The sequence below is a fragment of the Urocitellus parryii genome, chromosome 3 (assembly GCF_045843805.1).
Source record: "Urocitellus parryii isolate mUroPar1 chromosome 3, mUroPar1.hap1, whole genome shotgun sequence".
NCBI lineage: Eukaryota > Metazoa > Chordata > Mammalia > Rodentia > Sciuridae > Urocitellus > Urocitellus parryii.
This window is the reverse complement of record NC_135533.1, coordinates 2,862,595-2,886,365: the sequence shown is the minus strand read 5'-3', so window position 1 is coordinate 2,886,365 and position 23,771 is coordinate 2,862,595. Positions and strand designations below refer to the sequence as shown.

At 55.4% G+C, this 23,771-nt stretch overlaps 1 protein-coding gene across 1 annotated transcript in view; it reads right to left on the bottom strand.

Annotated features, from left to right (window-relative positions):
• The window catches only part of Dpp6 (dipeptidyl peptidase like 6), a 600,350-nt gene that overhangs the window by 278,951 nt on the left and 297,628 nt on the right, over window positions 1-23,771 (bottom strand). Inside the window, exon 3 of the mRNA XM_026406182.2 lies at window positions 13,105-13,203. Within this exon, the coding sequence (XP_026261967.1) occupies window positions 13,105-13,203 (99 nt within the window). The remainder of the gene's footprint in view (window positions 1-13,104; window positions 13,204-23,771) is intronic.

The window sequence follows — 23,771 nt, the reverse complement described above, 5'->3', positions numbered from 1 at the left end:
CCACAAGACCACGAAGGTTCTCCCGGCTGTCCCCGGGCTTGGCCCACGGTGCACTTGGTGGCAGGCTGGCCTCCTCCAGACTCCAGAGGGCTCCTGGTGCGCCCCCACAGCTCCACCCGGAGAAGGACCCAGGGGGCGCCCTCCGAGTGGACGGATCCAGCTTCTCCCCTGATCTCTGAGCCTCAGGCAGGCTAAATAACAGACCCCCAAGTTCTCGAGCTGTGCTCGACCCCGGGCCTTCAGAGCGGGGCCAGCTACATTTTTAACTTCAAGGTGACGTGAAGGATGACTTCTCTTCTGTTCCCAGTGCTCCCTGTTTGAGTTGAGGGGAACAGCGCTGGGCCACTCTTGCTTGCTCTCAGGCATGCTGATGACGGATCAGAGCCGGATGGAGTCTTCCCCTTGATACAGAGGCTGCCTCGAGAGGCTCCCAGCAGAGACGCGGCTCTGTCCCTGTCGGGGCCCAAATGATCCTGACTTTCCTGCTGGGTCTGTCCACACGTGCACATTGTCCTCCGAGCTCAGGCTGTGGAAGAACCACCCTCCTGGATGGGACGGTCTAAACGTACGAGCCTTGATGACGGGAGATTCTCATACAGCAAACCCTCCCATCTCCGGGCTCACCTAGTCCCTTCTGGGTCAAGCTAATTATATCAAGTGAATTCTTAAGGCCTCAAATGTTCACGGCATCTTCATTCTGCTTCTCAAAAATTAATTCACCTTTTAGACTGGAGATTTGCAGGCTCAGATTCTGAGAAGAAGGATTATGTTTAGTGCATTTAAGAGGCTTACTTACCTTTGTATTTATCCTGAAATGAGTTCGGTTCACCAGTGTTTATGCCGGAGAGAAAAAAGTCTTCAAAACAAATCATGGGGATCTCATTAAAAATTAAGATATATAATATCTGTAAAATCCCCACCTCGGAAGAGATTCTTCTAATGAGTACCTGAGCCTGTGCCTGGTAAATCACCCAGGACTAGTGGCTGCTCCGGGTGGGGAACCCAACCCTGTTGAAACCCAGAGACCACCACGGGCTCCCGCTGCTCAGAAGAGTCCATCAGCCTCCACCCACACGCAGGTCTCATCTCCCAGCCTCCCCAGTGTTCCGTCCTTAAGCCAAATGAGCATCTGGAGCTTATTTGAGAGGCCTCAGCTCTTGCCCTTTTTAGGTTCTAAGATAGATTTTTAAATTCCTGCTCCTTCCTGATGCCACCGACCAGTTTAACTTGGCAAGGTCCTAGGCACCAGTGTCACTTTAATTCAAGTACCACTGCTCGGAGCTCGCAGGAGAATGAGTGGCATGGCTGCGTCCGCCCACCCCTCTGTCCTGGGACGCCCTCGTGGTTCACTGTGGCATTTAAGTATTTACCTGACCTTCTCCCTAACCGAAAGGTGAGGACATTTTAAATAACTGACTGAATGATCAAAAGGATGGGTTTGAGTGACGTGGAGAAGCCGGCGATGGGAAGTAACCTGGGCAGGCACCTCAGGCCTGGTATGGAGACCTGGATGAGCTGCCCAGCTTCCCTCCTCTTGCACACCAAATCCAGTTAATGAAGCACCCATAAAATCAATACTGTGGCCTTTGAACCAAGAGGAGAATGTTCTCTAATCTCCTGGGAAACCTATTATGAAAGTTGGCATCTGAGTTCCTTCTGAAACGGAGGAGGGAAGACAAATTCAGGAATACACCTGGCTCAGAGATCCGCCATCTCAGATGCTAAGGTCCTTGGGGGCCAAGGTCATCTGGGTCGTGGCCTTGGTGAGCTTTCCTAATATTGGACTGAAGTTTACCCACACGGGTCTTTTAATAAAGAAGAATCGGCAGCGTTCCCCCGTCTTTCACGGGTCTGCTCTCTCCAGCTGAGCGATGCGTCTGACCGTCAGACGGTCCTCATGCTTCTTGGCTTGGCTCATATTCTACAAGTCCCTGGAAGTGTCCAGCAGGTCCATTTTGCCACAGACCTGTCAAGCGGCCGGTTTAGGCGGATTCATGACCCATCTTGCTCACACATTAGAGAAAGCCAAGTCCTGTAAATGAGGCTCAGGAATCACACACGACCTACGTGCAGTCTCAGAAGTGCGCTCTCCGTCCTGAATTCTTGACAAATTAGAGCCCAGTACACATTTCAAGAAAGCCAAGTAACAGGCAACTTCGTACATACAACCCTTTCCAGGGATATCAAAATTGTATTCTTTATCTAAGAAGATGTCATTTGAAGTAATTACCTTGCCTCTCTAGGCATTCCAAGGAGAAAACAATTCTATTTTAGAACAAAATAAATGCAAATGTTTTTGTTCAGCCATCCGCATCTTGACATCCAACCACAGGTACCAATCCTCAATCGTCTGTATCCATTTACATAAAATGTCCCTGGTGGCCTTCCTAGGTGCAGGGGTTCACCTGGCCAGGTCCTCAGGGTCACGGAACCCCAGGAAGTTGCAGGTCTGAGCTTCGGGATGACAGAGAATCGGGATCACGTCATCCTTTTGTCAATCATATGGCCCTCTTTGCAAAAGTCATGGTTTACCCAAAGCACCCAGGGCCTTGGAAACTCCTTGAAGGGCGAGCCTGGAGGGTGGGCTCTGCCTCACCTGGCTGTGCCACTGACCTAGTCACCCCCAGGTGGAGCACCCCCTTAGGCCACCCCCAGTGCCCCACGGCAGTCTCTGTTCCCACTTCCAGGCTGCTTCCCTTGGTCCCAGTCAATGAGAAGCTCCACCTTCTGAAGGAGCCTCAGGGTTGACCTGTGGACAGGCCACTGAGCTTGGTGAAGAAAACGGGCAGAGGCCTCCCTGGGTTCCACTGGCTGTGTCCCTGTCTGGGCCGCTGTTTTGTGCTGGGCAGTCAGAATAGATCTGAGTCCTTAGGTGAGGTTCTGCAGCTGATCTTCAGCTGAGGTTGACTCTTCTTAAATCCTCAGATGCACAGGGAAAAGGGAAAAGGAACACAAGGACTTCCTCCCAGATGGAGAAACCACTTCCGGGGCAGCAGGTAGGGTCCACATGTGAGTCTAGAGACAGAAAACCAGCCGGGAGACCTGGGGAGACCTGGGGATCCTCCTTAGCACCAGCTTCCTCATGCAGATGGAGAGACACCAGCCAAAAGAATGGGCTAGTGCACATACAAGGGCCGGTGCAGTAGCCAGCCGGGAGGGAGCGGGTAACTGGGCAGCAGAGGGGATCCCGGAGGAGGAAGCCTCCTGGGACAGCTTCAGGCCTCTGACCTTCCATACCTCTGACACTCCTACCTACACCTGGGGCTCTGGTGACGTCTGTTTTACTATCTTCTCTTCGTCCTACTTGTTGGAATCTTATATTGCTATCTGAAGATTGCAGTGACTTGGCCCCAATTCTTTCTGGAATGGAGTGAAATCATTTCACTAAAAATGGCACTGTGCTTGGTGTTACAGACACAGCCCCCGGCACTACAGGGCAAATAAACACCAACTGGCGCCTTCTAGTTAGCACTTTAAATACGCCCTGTGTTGTACATTCAAGGTACAAACTGTGCTGTGCACGTCTTTGTGAGCACAAGGCGTGCAGGGTACCAGAGCTCTGGGCCTGAGCTCTAGGGCATCTTTAGCAATATTGAGAAAGCAAGCTAAAGACTGTGGGAGGACGATACTTCACCTAGTTACGTTGCTTTATGTTTTAGATCTATACAGAAGCAAGCCTTATCTGGTCCCACGATAAAATCCTTGAGTTACTGAGCAACAAAACGCACTTCAACACAAGATGTTCCTCTCCCAGGTGGGAAGTCGTGAAGACAGGAGCAGGCTCCACAGGGTCACGAGGAAGCAGAGCACAGGAGCTGGCTGTGTTCTGCTTGGAGCCCCTGTGACAACCCTCCTCTATGCCCGGGACCTCCTTCCCCACTTAGCAGAAGTGGGTAAATGGCTGTAGCCGGTGGGGCTGGTGTCACACCCAAGCTTTCCATAAGGAGCAGACAACGGCGTGCTTCCTGCCCCTTCTTCTCCCCCACTCAGCAAGTGTGCGTGTTGGGTAGTGGGTGGGGCCTGGGGGTCTCTGCTCTTTCAGCCTGTCCCAGTCCATTCAGGAGTGAGGAGGCAAGGCCTGCGGACAGGTCTGAAGTCCTTGGAGTGGAGAAGGTGGGAAGCAACAAGGACACAGAGAGTCAAAGTGCAGCGGAAACTTTTAGTTTTTATTCTGCTGCGGCTTTTCTTGGGTGTCATCCAGCTCCTTCTAGACCAGCCTGAGGATCTGGCTGCCAGCTGCTCAGAAGGGCTCCAGGGGGCTAATGGGGCTGCTCCTAGTGTCCATTGCCGCTGAATGGGCAGGCTCTGGTTTTCTTTCCTCCCACTGGTTTGTATTTAATTGTACTCGTGAGATTGTGGCCCAACCTTAAGTCCCCCAAAGCTGGCCACTTGGTTAAAGGATGAATACGGGAACTTAAGTCAGGAAGAACCCATTTCAGTGGGTGACACCGTGGAGAAGGAAGCGGAAAGGAGAATCCTCTGGAGCGGGGGACTCTACCCTGTTGCCCTCCACCCCAGACTCAGCCCGAGGCCCGGTCTCAGGGAGCACAGCCTCCTGCCCCCTCTGCTCACTGTGCGCCCCCGAGGCCCTCTGGGTGCTGGGTGCAGTCAGTGGTCTCATTTGGGAGCCGATTTGCACATGACCAGGACCTGAATGGGTCTGAAAGGTTCATCCCCGACCTCTGGACGGCACTCTGTAATCTGTGCTCCCAGCGGAGAGACATTTGCAGACACTGGTCCCCTGGAATGCCAGGCTAAGGATCATCACCCCCCAAGCAGCTCACGTGATGGACAGAAAGGCCACCAGCAAAGTGTGGATCAGACCCCGAACTCAATGAATCCTCTGAATCATGGTGCAGCCCAGTGCTGCGAGAAGGCACCTCACCGATTTCCCGGGGCTGGTCTTTGTGACACAGCTGCATGAGGACAGCAGCTGGGGCCCCGGGGTGTTGGGATGGGCTGGGACGCTGAGATAAAAATAAGTCAAAAGCAGCAGAAATAAGCATCAGCATCTGGTGGCAAAGCCAACCACACTCCATCTGGCTGCCCTCCGGGCCTTGGGGACCACGGAGCTGCCCTCACCACAGCCCGGAGGAGATGCACAGCAAGGGGGCTGGGCTGGCCCGGGCAGCACCCAGCCACACCACCCTTGTCTCCTCCTCCAGGGACAATTCCAGATCCCCAGAGCACACTAAGGGTCGACCCTCACAACCAGAAAGTCCCCCACTGAGCTTCAGGCGGATCCTCAACCTCCCCGAGGCCTTCAGAGGAGGCAGAGGCAAGGCCTAGGGAGTGGGCCACCTGGGAGGTTGTGACACACAGGTGAGGCCACCCGGGGGTTGGGACACCCACATGAGGCCACCCGGGGGGTTGTGACACACAGGTGAGGCCACCCGGGGGTTGGGACACCCACGTGAGACCAGCCGGGGGGCTGTGACACCCACGTGAGGCCACCCGGGGGTTGGGACGCACGCACGCGTGAGGCCACCCGGGGGGTTGGGACACCCACGTGAGGCCACCCGGGGGGTTAGGACACACAGGTGAGGCCACCCGGGGGGTTGGGACACACAGGTGAGGCCACCCGGGGGTTGTGACACCCACATGAGGCCACCCGGGGGGTTGGGACACCCACGTGAGGCCACCCGGGGGGTTGGGACACCCACGTGAGGCCACCCGGGGGTTAGGACACACAGGTGAGGCCACCCGGGGGGTTGGGACACACAGGTGAGGCCACCCGGGGGTTGTGACACCCACATGAGGCCACCCGGGGGGTTGGGACACCCACGTGAGGCCACCCGGGGGGTTGGGACACCCACGTGAGGCCACCCGGGGGTTAGGACACACAGGTGAGGCCACCCGGGGGGTTGGGACACACAGGTGAGGCCACCCGGGGGTTGTGACACCCACATGAGGCCACCCGGGGGGTTGGGACACCCACGTGAGGCCACCCGGGGGGTTGGGACACCCACATGAGGCCACCCAGGGGGTTGGGACACCCACGTGAGGCCACCCGGGGGGTTGGGACACCCACGTGAGGCCACCCGGGGGTTGGGACGCACGCGTGAGGCCACCTGGGGGGTTGGGACACCCACGTGAGGCCACCCGGGGGGGGGTTGGGACACCCACGTGAGGCCACCCGGGGTGAGGCCACCGGGGGGTTGGGACACACAGGTGAGGCCACCCGGGGGGTTGGGACACACAGGTGAGGCCACCCGGGGGGTTGGGACACCCACATGAGGCCACCCGGGGGGTTGGGACACACAGGTGAGGCCACCCGGGGGGTTGGGACACCCACGTGAGGCCACCCGGGGGGTTGGGACACCCACGTGAGGCCACTGGGGGGGGGGGTTGGGACACCCACATGAGGCCACCCGGGGGGTTGGGACACCCACGTGAGGCCACCCGGGGGGTTGGGACACACAGGTGAGGCCACCCGAGGGGTTGGGACACCCACATGAGGCCACCCGGGGGGTTGGGACACACAGGTGAGGCCACCCGGGGGGTTGGGACACCCACATGAGGCCACCCGGGGGGTTGGGACACCCACGTGAGGCCACCCGGGGGGTTGGGACACCCATGTGAGGCCACCCAGGGGGTTGGGACACCCACGTGAGGCCACCCGGGGGGTTGGGACACACACATGAGGTCACCCGGGGGTTGGGACGCACACGTGAGGTAAAGAACTTTGAGGAGGAAAGGGTTATCTTGGCTCATGGTTTCAGCCCAGTTGCTGGTGGCCTCTGGGGTGTGGGTGGGGGGACAGGGTGGCAGTGCGTGGCACAGCAGAGCAGGACACAGAGGGCCTGCCCTCCTGCTGAGCCCCAGCCCTTAAGGTTCAGGCACCTCCCAGCCATGCCAAGGGCTGGTGACAAAGCCCCTCCACACGGGCCTTCGGGGACGCTTCTCCAAACCACAGCAGGACAGTTCTGCCACCACTAGCTGTGTGACCTGGGGAAAGTGTCTTGCCACTTCTGACTCTAGGCACCGTCCTGCCTGATGCCCGTGTCAACAGGAAGCACTGTCCCCGTCACCTTCTGCCCTCTGTTCCATTCTCCTGCTCTGGGTGCAGATGGACGCCCTCGCTGAACACGGTCTGAGAAGTCAGGGAAGTGTCTCACTCACTGGGGCCTTGCCCACAGAGGGTAGGGGTCCCAGGTGCGTGCTGGTTTGGGGAAACTCCTTGAGCTTCCGCTCACTGTCAGGAAAGGATGGAGGGCGCCCTGGCAGGAGCTCTGGGAGGCAGCTCCCACCTGCCTGGGGCTGGCTCTGGTGCCACGCCCCGTTTCACCTGGAGGGAGGTGATATAGGATCTGCTCGGCATCCAAAGAAAAGCTCCCGATGCTGTAATTCTGGTCCCGTGCTCTCCTGCCCCAACGGAAAGACAAACGCCACTTCAGCTACGGTCACCAGGCCCTGCCAGTCCACCTGGGGCTTGGGAAGGCTCCCCAGAAGCTGCTGAGCTCACAGAGAGCAGAGGACGGTGGCTATCAGAACCAGGCAAGAGACCCAAAGCCCTGGACGTGTAGACACGAGTCACAGCACCGATGATGGCAACCTGGACGTGTTCCACGTCCCTGGGCAGGTGTCATCACTGCTGGTCACCGGCTGGAGCAGTGGAACTCCTGAGAGCAACAGCAGAACGAGCCTATGCAGGTCTGGAGACCTGGGCAGGAAGAGCGGGAGGCGGGAGGGACAGGGCCTCTGACCCCCGCTGCCACGTCCCCCCTGGGTGTGTGCCGACAGCCTGTGACCTTTCACCAAAGCCTGCCCTGAGCACCATTATTGTGTAGAGTGTTCTATTTGAGAATAGAGATGTGACCACGTCCACTCAAGGTGGAGACCAGACAGAACTGTGTCAAGAAGGGGTGTAGGTGCAGGAGGGACAGGGCAGGTCACAGGCGGGGAGGAGGAACAGCAGAGTGTCCTCCGCAGGTGGAGTGCTGTTTGTTTCTGGTGGACACCCTGCTGGAGGACTCAGGGCTGTGGGACCTCGGGTCCTCACGTCCCTCTCAGGGTAGTTTTGCACACACAGGTGAGAGCGTGCCCTGCAGAACTGCACCACGTCCAGTAGGTGGTCATTAAGTGACAAGGGTAAAACTCACCCTGGGGAGCAGGTCTCACCATCTATCAGAAGACGCCAGTTAAACCAAGAGAACAAACTCAGACGTGTATCTATCGGTATAATCCCTGAGAGTGTCAAGAGCTGGACGAATGAAGAACCTGGTGGGCCCTCATCAGCCTTGAGCTCAGGTGCCCCGAGTCACCTTCCCCGGGGACACGCCTGCCCACCGGCTGAGCCAGTCGTCCAGTCAATGCTCCTAGGACTTCATGACGTGCCAGGCACCCTGGCCTAGGAGGGACGATGATGATCGCTATGATGTGGGGTGGCCCCAAGAAGCCTGTGGTCAGGGGGCAGAGGCCAAGGACACCAGGCAGGCGCTCTGCAGGTGGAAGGTGATGGCCGCAGGGATGATGCTCAGGTATGAAGCGCTCCAGCCACTCTATCCATTAAGAGGGGACCCGTGTTTGAGAGTGTCCCTGGTAGTTAACCAGGCTCTAGCAGGACGCCCTGGTCGAGGACCGACAGAGCAGCGGGTGCGGGGGTCACTGTGTGGAAGGACAGGAGACTCTAGTCAGCAGGGCTTCCTGGGCGGCTTCACAAGGATGCCTCCAGGAAGGGACCAGAGTCTCTCCCTCAGGCCAAACAGGCCCTTATGCTGGCGCTCACCTGGGTTCTCAGACTCTTTTACTGAAACGCTGCTAACTGTGGACAGGTCTGTGGCTGCTGGGGCAGAAGCCCTCTTGCCAGCATCTGCAGGCAGGGGACCCCTACCCAGGGCCTGGATCTCGCCTTGAGGAAAGACCTGGCGTCCCCCAATGCCAGGCTTGCAGGCCCATCATGCCCACCTGCCCCTTCAGGTAGGAAAAATGGGGGTGGGTACCTTGGGGGTCCACAGGGAAATCCCTAAGGAGACTTGGAGCTCTTGAGACAACCATTTAATGTCCTGGGAAATACCTGTCTCCTCCCTGAGAAGGAAAACAACATGGAAATCTCATCTATGATCCTCCTCCTTAAGAAAATAAAACATGAATCACACACACAAACATAGGAGCTCCAAAGACAAGACAAGTCTGCCATTTTATAACAAAACAGCGTCGGCCAGCTCGGAACTGGATTCAAGGAGTCGGAAGCCGCCCCTGCACACAGAAATCACTGGGGAGGCTGGCTTAAGAGACCTGAGTCCCCCCCGGGTCATGAATGCAATAGTCCCAGTAGCAGGGCCAGCGTCATGCCATCCCTCAGGGGCTCTGGAGTCCTGCTCGGGTGGCAGCCTGCAACACCTCAGGCAGGAGCAGGGGCAGGAGAAGGGCCCCAGCACTGCCCTGCCTGAGGCTCACTCGCTGCCCAGAGTGAGGACATGCCTCCCTCCTCCGTGGGCTGGTGGCCTTGGTCCTGGTCAGCCCGATGCCCTGACTGGATTTCAGAGTTCTGGTTTGGACCAAGCCATGAAGAATGAGCAAGTTTCTGAGTAGAAGTGTTAAATACAGGCATTTTCAGAGAAAGAGGGAGGAGACAGAGGCAGTCAGCTTCCAAGGGTCCTGGTCTGGCCAGGGACACGAGGCAGAGGTCACGGTCCTGAGGGAAACAGTGGGACAGGACCCAGGCAGACACAGGAGGCCTGCAGCGCTGGGGCCTAGGAAATGGGACTTAGCCTCTTGGATCAATGGCTTCCTTATTTATAAATAAATATAAAAGCCTCCCTCTCCAAGTGTTGCCAAAGACTGGGACAGCGTCACCAAGGTGTGTGACGTAGCTTTGTTATTTCTGCCACCACAGCTGTTGACTGGCTTTGGGGCCACCAAGTGCCACTATTTTTGCATATTTCCTGTTGGGACTATGGAGACTCCAGTAGGAAACCCCGGAAGGAGGTTCAGCAGAAGGCAGCTTGGGCTCAGTGGAGGTGCTCAGGATGAGCCGGGAAGGCAGGGGACCAGCCTGGGCTCGGGGGCCAAGGTGGGCAGACTGGGGACGGTCCCTCCCCGAGGAGACGTGGGGTCTGGAAGACGGCAACAGGAGAGAGAGCAGGGACTGGCAGTGTGCACAGACAAGACTGTGACTTCTCCGGCTTCTCTCTCAAGGGCTTCGCCAAGGCAGGACGACGTGCATTCTGCACAGTGACTTAGGTGGTCCCTCCTACCATCTCCATCTGCTCAGGAGCCATGAGGGCCACTTATTCCTGCGGAACCTGCCCTTTCTGGGCACCACCTGTGGTCACCGCAGCACCAGATGGCCTCCAGGGAACATCTCCACTCTACCCTTGAAGGCGCAAGGCACCAATAAAAAACTGCGGCCTCCAAAATAGCAGTAGAAAAACCCAAACATTTTAAACTCAAATTCCCCCTTTACTGAGCCCCACAGTTTTGTTTAAAAAAATACTGTTTTTTCAAAATAACAAAAGAGAATAAAGCAAATCAAGTTGGTTTGAACCCTGTGCACTAACTCCAATTTTATCTTCTAAAACATACACTTTCCAGTATCAACCAGCCAGCTGATATTTTCCTACATTCAAAGGAAGCAATTTTCTCCAATTTTACAGTCTCTCCAGTCCTGCATCCCGAGACTCGGAGGGATCTGTGCTAACAAGTGGCGGCTGATGAGAAATGAGGGGACACAGACGGCGGGTCTGGGCCAGCACGGGGCTCCCAGCGCGTTGGGACTGCAGTTGAACAGGCTGCAGGGAGGAGGTGGGCCGGGAGGGGCCCTGAGGCTGGGCCCTGCCTGGGGCTGGAGGCAAGCTCATCAGCGTGTGTCCGCCAGGCAGCCCAGAGATACTGAGAAGAGGGAGGGCAGTCTCCTGAAGGATGCAGGTGGTCCAGCCCGCTGGGAGCCCAGGGCTGGGGCTTATCAGGTTCTCCAAGGTGGGGCCCAGCCTGCCTTCCTAACTGCAGAAGCAGAAGACTTTGCTGGGGTGTCACCCAGAGGCCTCCCTAGGTGGCTGCGGCAGCTACCTAAGCAAGTCACGGGTCCTATTGACGCCAAGGAGATCGGTGCTGTGGCTCACGGCGGAAAGAGGAAGGAAAGCTGTCTTTCCGTCTTTCTAGGAACAGCCTTCTCCCTTTTGTGGCCCGCGACAGGGTTAATAAGCCATCTCTGCCGTTTGAGTAGTCAGGTTATGGACGTTCATGATGAAAACAGGGGCCCTCGCAACCCAGCTCTGTATTTTTTCGACTATTGCTGCTGTTAACCTCCAACCCTGGAGGTAGAAGGGAATTCTGCTGGCTCCCTCCAGAGCCAGGGCACCTCTGGGCCAGGTCCATCACTCACTCATGAAACACAAGCCTCTTGTACGGTTAACGGTGCCCACCTGGGAGGGCACGCCTCTGTCCTGGGCCTCCACACCTCTGCCTGTGGGTTTTGTGCTTGGTTTTGTTTTGTTTTTCATATAGAGGGTTGATTCAGGCCAAGTCTGAAACCATGTAATTCCAATAAAAAATACAGAGCTGGGTTGCGTGGGCCCCTGTGGATCTGCCCGGTCTCCTGCAGCCGCCTGACCCTGGGGCCTGGCTGTCGGCCTCATTTCTGGCCCTGGTTTTCCCCCGTCTGCTTCGCCGCCCACTTTGGTTCCGTTGTTCTCTTAGCCCTGGGCGTCGTCTCTCAGCCCCCCTGGGCCCTCCTCGTCACGGGGCCAGCTTTCTAGACTTTGGCTTTACCGGGGTTTGCTCTCAGCTTCTCCAGCCAGGCTGACCACTCTTCAGCTCACGCCATCCCTGCAGTGCCTCCTCAGGAAGAATGGGATCCCGCTCTCCTGCCTCCTGCACGTGAGATCACATGGCTGCTCCAGAAGGTGACTTCTGGCTCCTTCAGGACAGGGACCACATCTCATTCCCAAGACCCGGCCCAGGGCCTGCCCCAGGTGCTCCAGGTGCCTGTGCTACCGGCAACACAGCACACAGTGGGCGCCCAGCCAGGGCTCCTCACCATGGAACCCTTTGCTCGCCTCGTTGGGCTCTCTGGGTGCCTCACCCACATCCACGACCCCTGGCTCTCATTTCTCCTGGTTTTATAAAACACATTCCTTCCAAGAGCCACCTGTTCTTTCAAGCTAAATAAGCTCATCCAAGGGTCAGAATGGACACTGAGTCGTCCTAGAGGACAAAAGAGGAGCAATAACTATGTGGGAGGCTGAGGCCAAGAGGCTTCACTAACTAATTTTTCAGAGTCTAGGGGCATGAGGAACGTTTTAGAGGCACTGTGACAGCACAACACACAAGCACTCAAGTCACTCTCCCAGAGAGCAGCACAGGGAAAGAGAGCAAAACTGCAAGTCCAGGAGGTGGACTTCTAACCACAGATGCACTGCTAACCCACTGCGTGACCTTGGACTAGTGACTTGCCCTCTCTGGACCTTATTCATTCTGAAAGTCAGGAAGTAGACTAGGCCTTGAACACTACATTGGGAAGGTGTGCCAACCCGAGGATTAACTCTCAAGGGTCAACTCCACCGAATGCTAACAGCAGCCCTGGAGATAACAGGCGAGGCGCCGCCGGGAGGGTGAACAGGCATCGACATCTGGCTCCCATGGATGCAATCGCCCGGTTTCAGGCCCAGATAGGGGAGAAAGATCATGTCCAATTCCAGCAAAAGATGAACATGTGGCTTTCCATCCCTAATTCTTTGTTTTGCTATTGAAAAAACAAATCCCTCAAACAAGAAACCTAGATTTGATCCACTTTAAACCTCAAGGGGAAAACAGATGGATCCCACCTGCACACCAGGCTCCCTGCACCTCTCTCCGGTTCCTCTGCTCAGAGAAGGGAGAGCAGGAGCTGCAGAGAGTCAGGACCACGCGGGGGCAGCTCAGCTGCTCTCCGGGGCCCTGTTGCCTAGCAACGCGGCCCATCTCGGCCTGAGCAACAAAGGCTCTGTGAGAAGGGAGGGAGGTCCTCGCAGCGTTTCTCCTGAAGCACAGGCGGAGGCACAGCGTGAGGAGCCCACCCTCCAGAGGCCACTGCTGTCACAGGAAAGCCCTGCCCGTGGACAGGCCCTGCAGCCTGAGCCCGACACTGGGGGAGGAGGGGGCAGGGAGGGACGCGGGACTCACCACTTATCCATTTGGCCTCGGGGTCGTGGAGTTTGAGATCTTCACTGAAGAGGTCTTCCACGGTGACCTTCTTCTTCTGGGACAGACTGTTGTCTTCCGCTAGAAAAGAGGAGGCAGAGGGTCAGACCGGCTTTTTAATCAATAAAGATGGACCGTCACACATCCTGGTTGCCATTCGGAAATAGCATCTACGGGGAAACACAGTTTCTATAAATGAAGGTGAATGCCGGCTGGCCTTGTTTTCTGTTGTTTTTGATAATTTAATGAACAACAAGGGGCTGGGCTGTAGCCCAGTGGGAGAGCACTCGCCCTGCACGTGGAGGGCACTGGGTTCCATCCTCAGCACCACATAAAAAATAAAATAAAGGCATTGTATCCATTCACAACTAAAACCCAGAACAAAACAAAAGTGTGGTAAGGCATCACGAATCAGAACAGTCCCCTTCCCACTCCTACTGGAGTACAGAAATGACCATATCTGGGGGTAAATGACTGTGTCAAGGCTGAGCAAGAGGGAGGCACAGATGTCAGAATGGAGCCCTCGGCCAGGTGCAGGTGCCTGTGCGGCAAACACTCACTGACACCATTAACCACAGCCGGCATGGCGATTTCTGAGTGTTGAGAGCCACAACCAAGTCAAGATGGCGCCTGGCATTTTGCCAGAAGGAGTGGTTGAGAAGTAATGCCAGCGAGCCATTAAGATGATGATAATTCAGTTAAGCTGTGTATAATTATTAAGATAATGACTGATGGCTGTAACTGGATGATGCTAAATTGAAACAAGCTGTGTATTCAGCTGTGTATATAAACCTCTGCTGTCCCGAAATAAGGCGGCTCCTGCTACCTCGGGTGCCCGCTACTTTTGAGTTCCCATTGGTTCTCGCAGAGTTTTGGTTGAGTTCTGGTGGAGTTCCCATTGGGTTCAGGCAATAAAGTAGTTCCTGTTTGAACCTACAAGTGGCTCGTGACCTCCGGGTTATTTGTGCCCAGCCAGACTGTGGCATCTGAGAACATGGAGGCACACAGATGCTCCTTGGGTATTTACTCTCTGTGAGCCTCCTAGTCCCTGGTGTCTCTGGGTGGGGGTTCCTCCTGTCCAGAAGGATAGCCATCCAGATACCTGTGTGCCAACTCCCAGACCCTGCCCTGCCCCATCTCGACTCCCAGGCTCAGGCGGCCCCTGGATAAGCTGTGAAGGAACTACTCCACTACCTGCCCAAGAGGGATCCTCAGCTAACGGCACCGGCTGCCGGGGCTTGGAAGACCTGGCAGCCCTTCCCCACCTCCAGAGGGTGAAGTTTCTGGGATTTAGCTCCTCCTCAGAAGAGCCACAAAATCCCGTTTATCTGCTTTGAAAAGATGTAGGACCTGGGAGCCCGAGCTAACAGAGGGACCTGGAGGACAGTCCACCTGACCAGCTCCCTTCCTCCGCCTTCGCGGGCTCTCCCCAGGGCCTCCCCCCAGGCACAGGAATCCAGATGGGCAGGGCAGGCTGGGAGTCGGCTGTCTGCACTGTCACCTGTCTGGAGCGGAGCTGACCCACAGCCTGCTGACCAGGGACTCCTTCAGTGAGACCGTTTCTGATCGACGCTGTCCTCTAGAGAGCTTCTGTGGCCCCTGCCCTCTTAATAGAAGATACTGAACGTCACTGCACTCTCCTCAAGACCTGGTCCCCGTGCCCTTGGCTTCGCAGTGCTGCCAGGGGGTGGGACCGTCAGGGGCTCGGGTCACTGCGTCCCTGCCTGTGACGTCCGCTCCTGGTCCGTCCGTGATCCTCCGCGTCACGGGCTGCCAGGGTGCTGGTCCTTGGCACTACACGTTGCCTGCTTTAATCTCGGGGTTCAAGGCCGTGGGGGCCGGGAGGCTAGCAGGGAGTTCTGTGGGAATCGTGTGATGAGTCAGAATACGCGTCTGCTCAGCAAATCCCCCAAGTTTCTGAGACTGTTTCATCGCCTCCCATTGCTTTCTTTTGGCCTCTGGATATTACGGTTTATTGAAGTTATCTGAAAAGCCATGTTTTCCTTTATGTTTGGGTTGATTTCTTCACTGTCAAATAGGCTCATTGGATACAAAAGTCTTTTGAAAGGTGCAGAGTGATGTGATTCAAGGGGGCCTCACTGGGACAGGAGCACCTGTGGGGGTGTCCAGGTGCTGCCCACGACGTGGAAGCCAGCCAAGCGCTTTCCCTGTGCCCCTGAAGCAGCCCTGGGAGGGCTCGGCTGAACCAGGAGCTCTGCTCAGGGAGGACGGTTAGACCTGAGCACGTTACGGACCCCGGGATCTAATCTCCTATGCTGTGGCCTGGCAACTAAGAGCTGTGGACACTTCCCAGACCACACATGTGGCCACAAGACAAATAACCACTAAAACCTGAACGTCACGCCCCCAGGAAGACGGTAGCTCTCCAGGCCGAGGTCTTCACACGCAGAAGAAGACACAGTGTGAGGCTCCCGAAGACCCACGGTGGGAGTGAGAGGTGGAGGGGAATTTGTCCACTTGCTAAATCTCTTTTTTCATAGATGTGTTTAAAGTCTTCCTTGGTTTCTAAAGCTACTTTGAGAATGCACAGAGCATTGCGGGGCAGGCTGTGGTCTGTGCTCTTCAGAGTGCTCCATTTAGGGGGCTGGGGCCGGGCTCGGAGGTAGAGCGCTCGCTCGCCTGGCATGTGAGAAGCACTGGGCTCCACCCTCACAGCACATAGAAATAAAACAAAGATGGTGTCCACCTAAGGCTAAAAAAAAGGAATAGTTTTTTTAAAAAATCACTCCATTTAGGACAGGAACTTTGTCAGCAATCAGCTCCGCCTCTTGAAGGCGCTCCCTGTGGGGCCCCTGGGTGGCTCAGGCCCACGTTCCACTGCCAGCTAAACCTTGGCTTCAGTCCACACAGCCCCCCAGGCCTCGCGGGATGGCAGGCATGAGTGATGCACGTTCCACAGACCACGTGACCCTCAGGACCCCCAGTGGAGAGACCCACGTCTGCTGCACCCGCTCAGGAGCAGGCAACCAAAGTCCAGGGAAGCCCAGGACCTAGCAGTGATGGAGCTCGGGGCAGGGAGAGCCACTGGGCTGACGGTCGAGGGGACCAGGGATGGAGAAAGTGGGAGGGGTTCTGGGGAGGCCTCCTAAAGAAAAGAGCCAAATGGCCAGATAAAGGAGATAAGAGGACATTGGGGAGGAAGGCGGGGGGAGAGGGCGGGGCTGCAGTTGCTCACCAAGTCCTGGGCCTGCTGCGCCCAGGGCCCTGGGCAGGAGAGCTGGGAGGAGGGGCAGCCTCTCACACCTGAGCTGTCCTGAGCTTCCATCTGAAAAGGAGGCTGCTGCATTTTGCCTTCCAGTCCTGGTTAGAGGTTAATTATGGCCATTCTGGGCCCAAGCATGGCCACCTGCCCGTCAGAAACGTTCCCAACAATGACCTCATCCCTCGCAGCTGCTCCGTCCTCCTGGCCCTGCCTTCCTGAGTCCCAGCTGGCCTGCAGGAGCTGACCTGGACATCTCTCCCGGTTCTCTGCAGGCCCCTCCGGGTCAGTCTCCCAGGTGCCCACACCTCCTCCTGCCTGCCTGGACCCTTCTCACCCAGTGGCTGGATTTTTAAATACTTATATTTCTAAATTTCCTAATTAGCTCTTCTCAAGATCCTCTACTCTAATTATTTTATAGTTTCAATCTCCTTAATCACATCGATAATTCTTTTAAAAACCTGAGATGCCATTTTCTGTTTTCCCTATTGATTGAAGTTCTCTGGACCTCAGTTTTCATGAACTGTTCTCCTGCATCAGGACATGCGTTCTGTGGGGACTTGGTCCCTAGCTTGTCACAGTGTCCTGGTCGTGAGAGACTCTCAGCTATGTGCTTGAGATGGCGTTGGGCAGTCTGGCAACGCTGTCTGGATAGTGGCTCTCAACCAGGTCTCACGTGGCCATTTGGGCCACAGCCCTGTGCCCAGGTTTTAGGGGAGGGTCCCTTGATCAGCCTCTGGCCTCTCCTGGACACCAGCATGGCAGCCTTCCTGTTGAGCCCGACTTTGGCCTATGTGCCCGGAGGGGCCAGGGATTCAGCCTGGCTTCCTGGGCAGGTCTCTCCTTGCTCTTCCCACACCAGGCAGGTGAAGACCCTGCTCTTGTTGTGAAATCCAAGATGTGTTTCTTGTTTATTTTCCTACCACTTCTACATATTTGAAGCCAAAACCCAGAAGACATGCATGTTCAAGCCTCCACTTGAACAGGAAGTCAGCAGCTAGCTGGAGATAGAGGAAGTGGTGAGGTTTTATAGTTTGGCTTCGCCCTGATGGAATTTGGGGATCACAGAAAAGCCAGGTTTCTTTCAGCCCTTTAGCTCCTTGTGTTGCAGACAATCCCTCAGCTCTTCTGACTGCTGTGTGGCCACGCTGGCCCCCGCAGGGATGGAGTCTCTTTAGGGTCAGTGCATCTGGCAAGCCGCTCAGCCTCCCCTTCGTTCCTAAGATATTTGTCCAAGAGCAACGCTCTTCAACATAAACCCGTCAGAGAATGCTTTAGAGAACGCTTTAGAGAAGGCTTTGGAACTTCTTCTCTGGACACTTTTAAACTAGGAATAGATCCCTTCACCCTAAGATGGGTCAAATCTGGGGCAGCCTGGCTGCTCATGGTGCCACCGACCTCTGCCAGGGCAGGGGAGCACCTGGCAAGTCTGCCAAGGGGACGGGTCTCCCAGGTCAGAGACGGCTTGCAAGCTTCTGTTTCTGTGAGCAAGCGGAGCAGCTGTCACCCTACGCTGCACTCTGCAGAGTGCAAGGTATTTATTACCTCTCCAGAGGCCCGCCAGAATGGGAGGCAGGAAAGGCTCTCAGGGAAGTAAGCCAGGCACTGGAGGCTGCATGGCTCTCCCCCAGGTGTGGGCAGCTAGGTGGCAGCCGCCAAGAGCTGGGACCGCAGAAGCCCACGGAGACAGACAACGGCGGGTTAGAGAGGTCAGACTTCAAGGGGAGACAGAACCCTGTGCCTCGCCCAGAGCCGAGCGTTTTTTCCATTTTGAATGTTTGTCTTTCCTATGAATGTTGATCATATTTGTTTGCTCTCTTACAAACACGTCAGAAGAACAGGTGGGGACCAAAGAGGTTGCCAGTTTTCAGTGTTTAAATTCCCGAGTCCAACGAGGTTGCTTTGCAGAAAACCCAGCCACTTTGGCCTGTTCGTTAATGATGAGCCTGATGTGGGTGCGGCTGGGGGAGGAGGAAAGGGCTGCCTGAGACCTGAGACCCTCCGTCCACTCGGCCAGCGTGCAGACGGCTGGGAGCCCTGGGCCAGGCACAGCTAGGCGCTGGACCAGCCCTTCCAATTAGACCTTTATTTTTTAGGTAACAGAAGTGCGGTCCATACCTGTTGTAGATACTACTCCTGTTTCCTTGGTAGATTCTTATCCTAATGAAAGACGAAATTTATAACATGCTGCGTTATCAACAGGCCAAGAACAATGAAATGCAGAACCAGGCGACCTCTCGCAAGTCGCCCTGAGAGCCCTGGGATTTCTGACCTATTCTGAATTCCACTGTCCAGCTGTGGCACACTGCTCACCCGCTGACTTCCGTGCAGAGCTGAGGCCGTGGCATCTCCTATGTAGACAAAAGTCCCAGAAATAGCAGCTAAGCAGGGACAGCGGTGTGTCCAGGGAGCGCTCCTCCCTGTGCAGTCGGTCGGACTCCAGACACATCAGAACACATTCCTCTGGAGAAATGGCTCTTGAGCAGCCCAACCTCGAAGGCAGGACACTAAATGGCACAGTCTGCAGGAGACTCACATGAAACCACTGCAATGGTTTGAATCTAGAATCCTACAAAGGCTCATGCATTGATGGCTGGTCCCATGCAGCCATGACCAGAGGTGGGGCCTTGGGAGGTGCCTGGATCATGGGGTTCTGACCTCATCAGTGGGTGAAGCCACTGGTAGGTTCATAATTAGATGATGACTGCAAGACGGTGGAAACTGTGTGGGGGGGCGCTAGTTGAGGAAGCAGGTGCTTGGGGTCATGGCCTCACAGGTGCTATCTTGTCCCTTTCCTCTCTCTTTTTTCTCTCTGCCTCTGGCTACCATGAAACTTTGTTCCTCCATGATGCCTCTCCTAGGCCCAGAAACAACAGTCAGGTGACTATGGACCGATGGCTCTCACGCTCTCAGCCATAAGAAACCTTTCTTCTCTTAAATTGGCTTTTCTCGAGTGTTTTGTCACAGCGATGGAAAGCTAACTAGCAACCACCTTACATGAGCAAGAGTAGAAGAGCTATAGGAAAACCCACCATTGACACCTCTGTGGAATATATTTATTTTTGACTTGAAGAGTTGGCCAGGCCTCTTTTTTTCCTTTAAGTCTACATTACTGGGAATGATTTTTTCCCCTCTTCTTTTTAAGATAGGAATCATGACTTCATCTTCTAAGGGGTTTGGCACATTGTAGATGTGGTTGATTTCATACGAATGAAGAAATCATTTGTTTCTACAATCTATACCTTTGCTTTTAGTCTTGCTTTTTTAAATAGTAAAGTCTTTGTGTTACTGAAGTATAGTACTTATGGTATAGCTAAAGCATATGTGCATGAAAATTCCCAGATGTTGCTTCATATTAAAAGCTTTTTCTTATAAGTCCACAGGTCCTTAAAAGCATATAAAGAACTAGTAGCACGATATTAAAATTAGACACATTTCACTTTTATTGAAATGCTGGAAATTGAGTTATCAGTTTTAATCCACATACCCTGTACATTTTTTTTTTAATATTCTAACATCTAATTTTTTTAAATCTTCAGCTACAGGGAAGGTAGCCATTCCTCTGCGTGTCTGTAACTCCATTCCTTTAGCAATAGGAAACAAATCTCTTCCTTTAACAAGTTACAGCCCCTGGCCACCCGTGACTTCGCACAACACGCACACAGGTTGACGGGTTTACTACCTATTTTTAAAGATAAAGCTCATGTGCCCTAAAATTCACACTCTTGATGTGCACAACTCCATTATTTTGGAACCGTCAGAGTCATGAAGACATGACCATGACCTCGGTTCATCAACTTTCCCTGCCCCAGAGGGAGCCGTGAGCTGTCTCTTCCCACGGCGCGCCTCTCCTCCGTCTCCCTCTCTGGCTGTGGTGGACATCCCTGTAGCTGAAGGCCGGCCAGTACCATGGTCACGTGGCTGCAGCAGGCCGAATGTGGAGCACCTCGGCTCTTCAGGACCAGCTGGGTGCCAGCGCGGCCTCCCTGCTGGCCGCTCGCAGGCTCCTGGTCCAGGTTCTTTGGAGGAACGCCTCAGGCTGCCCAGCTTGCAAACATATGGCAATTAAAATCTTCCCTGTGCAGAGGGCAGAGGTGGGGGCTGTGACGGAGCAGCCTGTGGCTAAGGGCCCTGGAAGACTGTGGGCCAGCACTCGGCCACACAAAGGCTCTGGGAGCCACAGCGTGGGACTCACGTGTCCCCCCCACCCCGGGCATTTCTGTAGGCCCCGCAGAGGAGCCTTTGTCAAAGAAAGGCACCCGTGACACACACAGGAGACCACAGCTGCCTGAGGATTTGTTCCCCAGCTGGACTGAGGGGAGAGAGATGGTGAAACAGCATCTGCTGGACCCCACGCCCCGGGCAGAGCCAGGCTGACCACACTGCCTGCTACCACCAGGCTCCCTCCCTGGACAAGCCCCAGGGCGGCCCGCGAGCCCCGGGACATGACCGCAGCCGGGCAGCCTCAGAGCGTCCCCGGTGCCTTTAGAGATTCTGGGAACTGGCGACACTCATCTCCCTTCCGTTTCCCGCTCTGAGCAGGTACGTCTGCGGTGGTCACCTGCCCAGCCCATTGCCGTGTCTTAGGAGAGGACCCTCATTGTTTCACTTCACAGATCCCCAGGATGAATCCTGCCCAGGATGGGGCTTTCCCAAAGCCTCAGCCACACTCTCAGAGACCTGAGGAGCTCTGGGACCTGGGAGCCAATGCCCTTCTGGACTTGGAGTCGATGTGTAGTAGGTGGGATTCCTGGGGCCTGGGCCGCAGTGAGACCGTCCTCTACACAGAGGTGTTGAAGTACACCATTGTGCGTGTCAACAAGGGTTTCCATTGAACTTTCTATTGTTTGCCGGGGATCTTATTAGAGTGAGAAGAGAGGTGGCAAACTGCCCTCAGCTGAGCGGGTGGTGGGTGGGCAGGGGTCTCCCAGCCTGGGGCTTCCCAGAGTGGCCACAAGGACGTGAGGTCATCACCCGGGGAGTCTGCATAAACACATGCTCACACACTGTCAGGAAATACGTATGTGGAGGACTTCAACTCACTTCACAGGTTTTATAACTTGGGGTAAAAGAAAGAAAAGGGGCGCAGATGGGGATTCATGTCTGGCCTTCCGCTGGTGGTCTGTGGACACGGACATGCAGACCTAATAGGAAGAAGCACTTGAATGATAAACACTTGTTCAAAGGGGAAACGGAAGCCATGAAACCCAGGGACCGGTCATAGAACAGGCAGAGAAAAGGGTCATCCTTGTTTTGATGTTTGTCGGTCAGTCCAATGTCGTTTTCTACTGTTTATTTTTTACTATTTACATTTATGATTTGTACAATAAAAATACATGAATCCATGTTCGAGTCTCGAGCAGATCCTCAGACCCAGGTTCGAATCCTGAGTCAGCACACGTTTTCATGATGCGTCAAGGCTGAGGTCCGCCAAGGTCACCTTCCCTGTGATTGTACTGTTGGCAGCATGAGCAGAGGCTGCAGTGCCCCTGGGTAGAGAAGGGGCAGGTGGCCAAGTCTGCAGTGCCCAGACAGAGTCAAAGGACCCCCAATGCCTGCACCATGCAGCGAGTCCCAGACACACGCAGTCGAAGAGGGTGGTTACTTCATCTGTCCTACAGATGTGTACATTCCATTCGGATTTTGTTGGCTCTGTGGGTTGACCTCTCCTTAATGTGCTAGTGCCTGTTGATTTAGTACAGAGGGTGAGGGGAGCTCGGGTCTGCCGAATGCATAAAAGGAAAGAGTAATAAAAATGAGGCATGCTGAGTGAGCTGTGTTCCTCCAGATTTTAAAGTGCATCAACAGTCAACTCAACTTCCATTCCCTCCTTCATGGCAAGATGATACAGAACCAAGTCTTGTCCGGTAGCACCAGGAGGGAGGAGCGTGGCATGGTTTCCGCTGTGGACCGTCGGAGGAGGGGAGAGGACAAGGCAGCAGGGCAGGGACCGGAGCCTGCACGCCTCCTTCTGGTTCCATCTCCAGCCCACAACCTGGGCAGCCTGCAAGGCAGGGAGCTGACGGGTGGGCAAAGCCATCTGTTGGCCCTTGTGTCCTTCAGTCCTGGCTGCAACAAAGCTCCACAGCGCCCCAGAGGCAAGAGTCGGAAATCAGTCCCACTGGGTCCAAATCAGCCAGCTGGGCTTCCCACCAAGGTGCTCAGGAAGCCCGTGCCTTCCAGCTCCTGGTGGCTGTCGGTGTTCCTTGGCTGGCCCACTGGGCCCAGGGTCATCTCCTCTCAGTCTATGTGGAGTCTCCTTCTCTCATGGCCCTTGGTGCCCAGTGGATAATGCAGAATGTTCCCCATCTCGAGATGGACCATGTGACCACACCAGACCCTCCACCCTCTGCCATGGTACCAGCACTCAGCTTCCAGGGATTTGAACGTGACATCTTTTTGGCGTGTGGTGGGTTAACACCCCCATCCCTGGTGGCCTCTCTCCCACTTCCCACTAACAGCTTTGGGAGTCGTCCCCTGCAGAAGCGACAGTCACTGAATTTAAAGAAAACAGGCAGGAAGTGTCTGCATAAGAGAAACGCGAGAGACGGAGCACCTGGGGGTCTGTGCGCCCCCCGGAACCTAGGCTTCGGGGATTGCAGGACCTTGCTTGTGAATACGGAGTTCATTCCGAAGGCAACCGGATTTGGGGAACTCGACACAGCCCTGTGGGAAGGTGCAGGCCCTCGGCTCCAGGAGAAGGCCGGCCACTTCAGCCTGGACTCCCCGGAGGCTTCAGCCTCTGGTCTCCCCTGTTCTCTGATTTTCTGATGTGATGGGTGTCTGTGTCCCCGACCCTGAGCTGGCAACTCAACTCACACTCCTCAACCACTGCCTTTGGACCTGGCTGGCCCAAATGAAGGTCCCTAAAGAGCGATCAGCCAGGCCCTTGGAGCAGGAGGCCCTGAACATTCTCAAAACTCATCTGGAACTTGCCAAGAGACTCTCCTCTAAACCCAGCCATGGACACCCCGGAGGCCAGGGTGCCAAGGTGACATCTGCCCTTTTCCATGGAGAGCACCTGTGCCCTGGAGCGGGCTGCAGGTGCAGCCGGGCCTGGAACGTGCCCCTCGTGGGTAAACACGCAGGCACCCGCCTGGGCTCACGGTCTTCCCGCGAGCATGAATGATCAGCACCGATGGCCATCCTTTAGAAAAATGGCCCTTGAGCGTAGGAGTCAATAAATAAGCAAGGCACACCTCACACTCCTCTGGAATTCATGATGGAAAGTCAGAAGAGAGATGTGAAGACGTCTCCGTACTCGGACGCCTGCAGCTCCCTGGAAGGTCAGCTGCGGGGGAACTCCTCTTCCCTCCACGAGACGCTGTCTGATGCCCTCTTCCCAGATGGTTTCAATGTCAGATGATTCAAACTTGCTGTCCAAGTTCCCGGAATGCAGACTGCATCCTGAGGAATCCGTAAGTCAAGG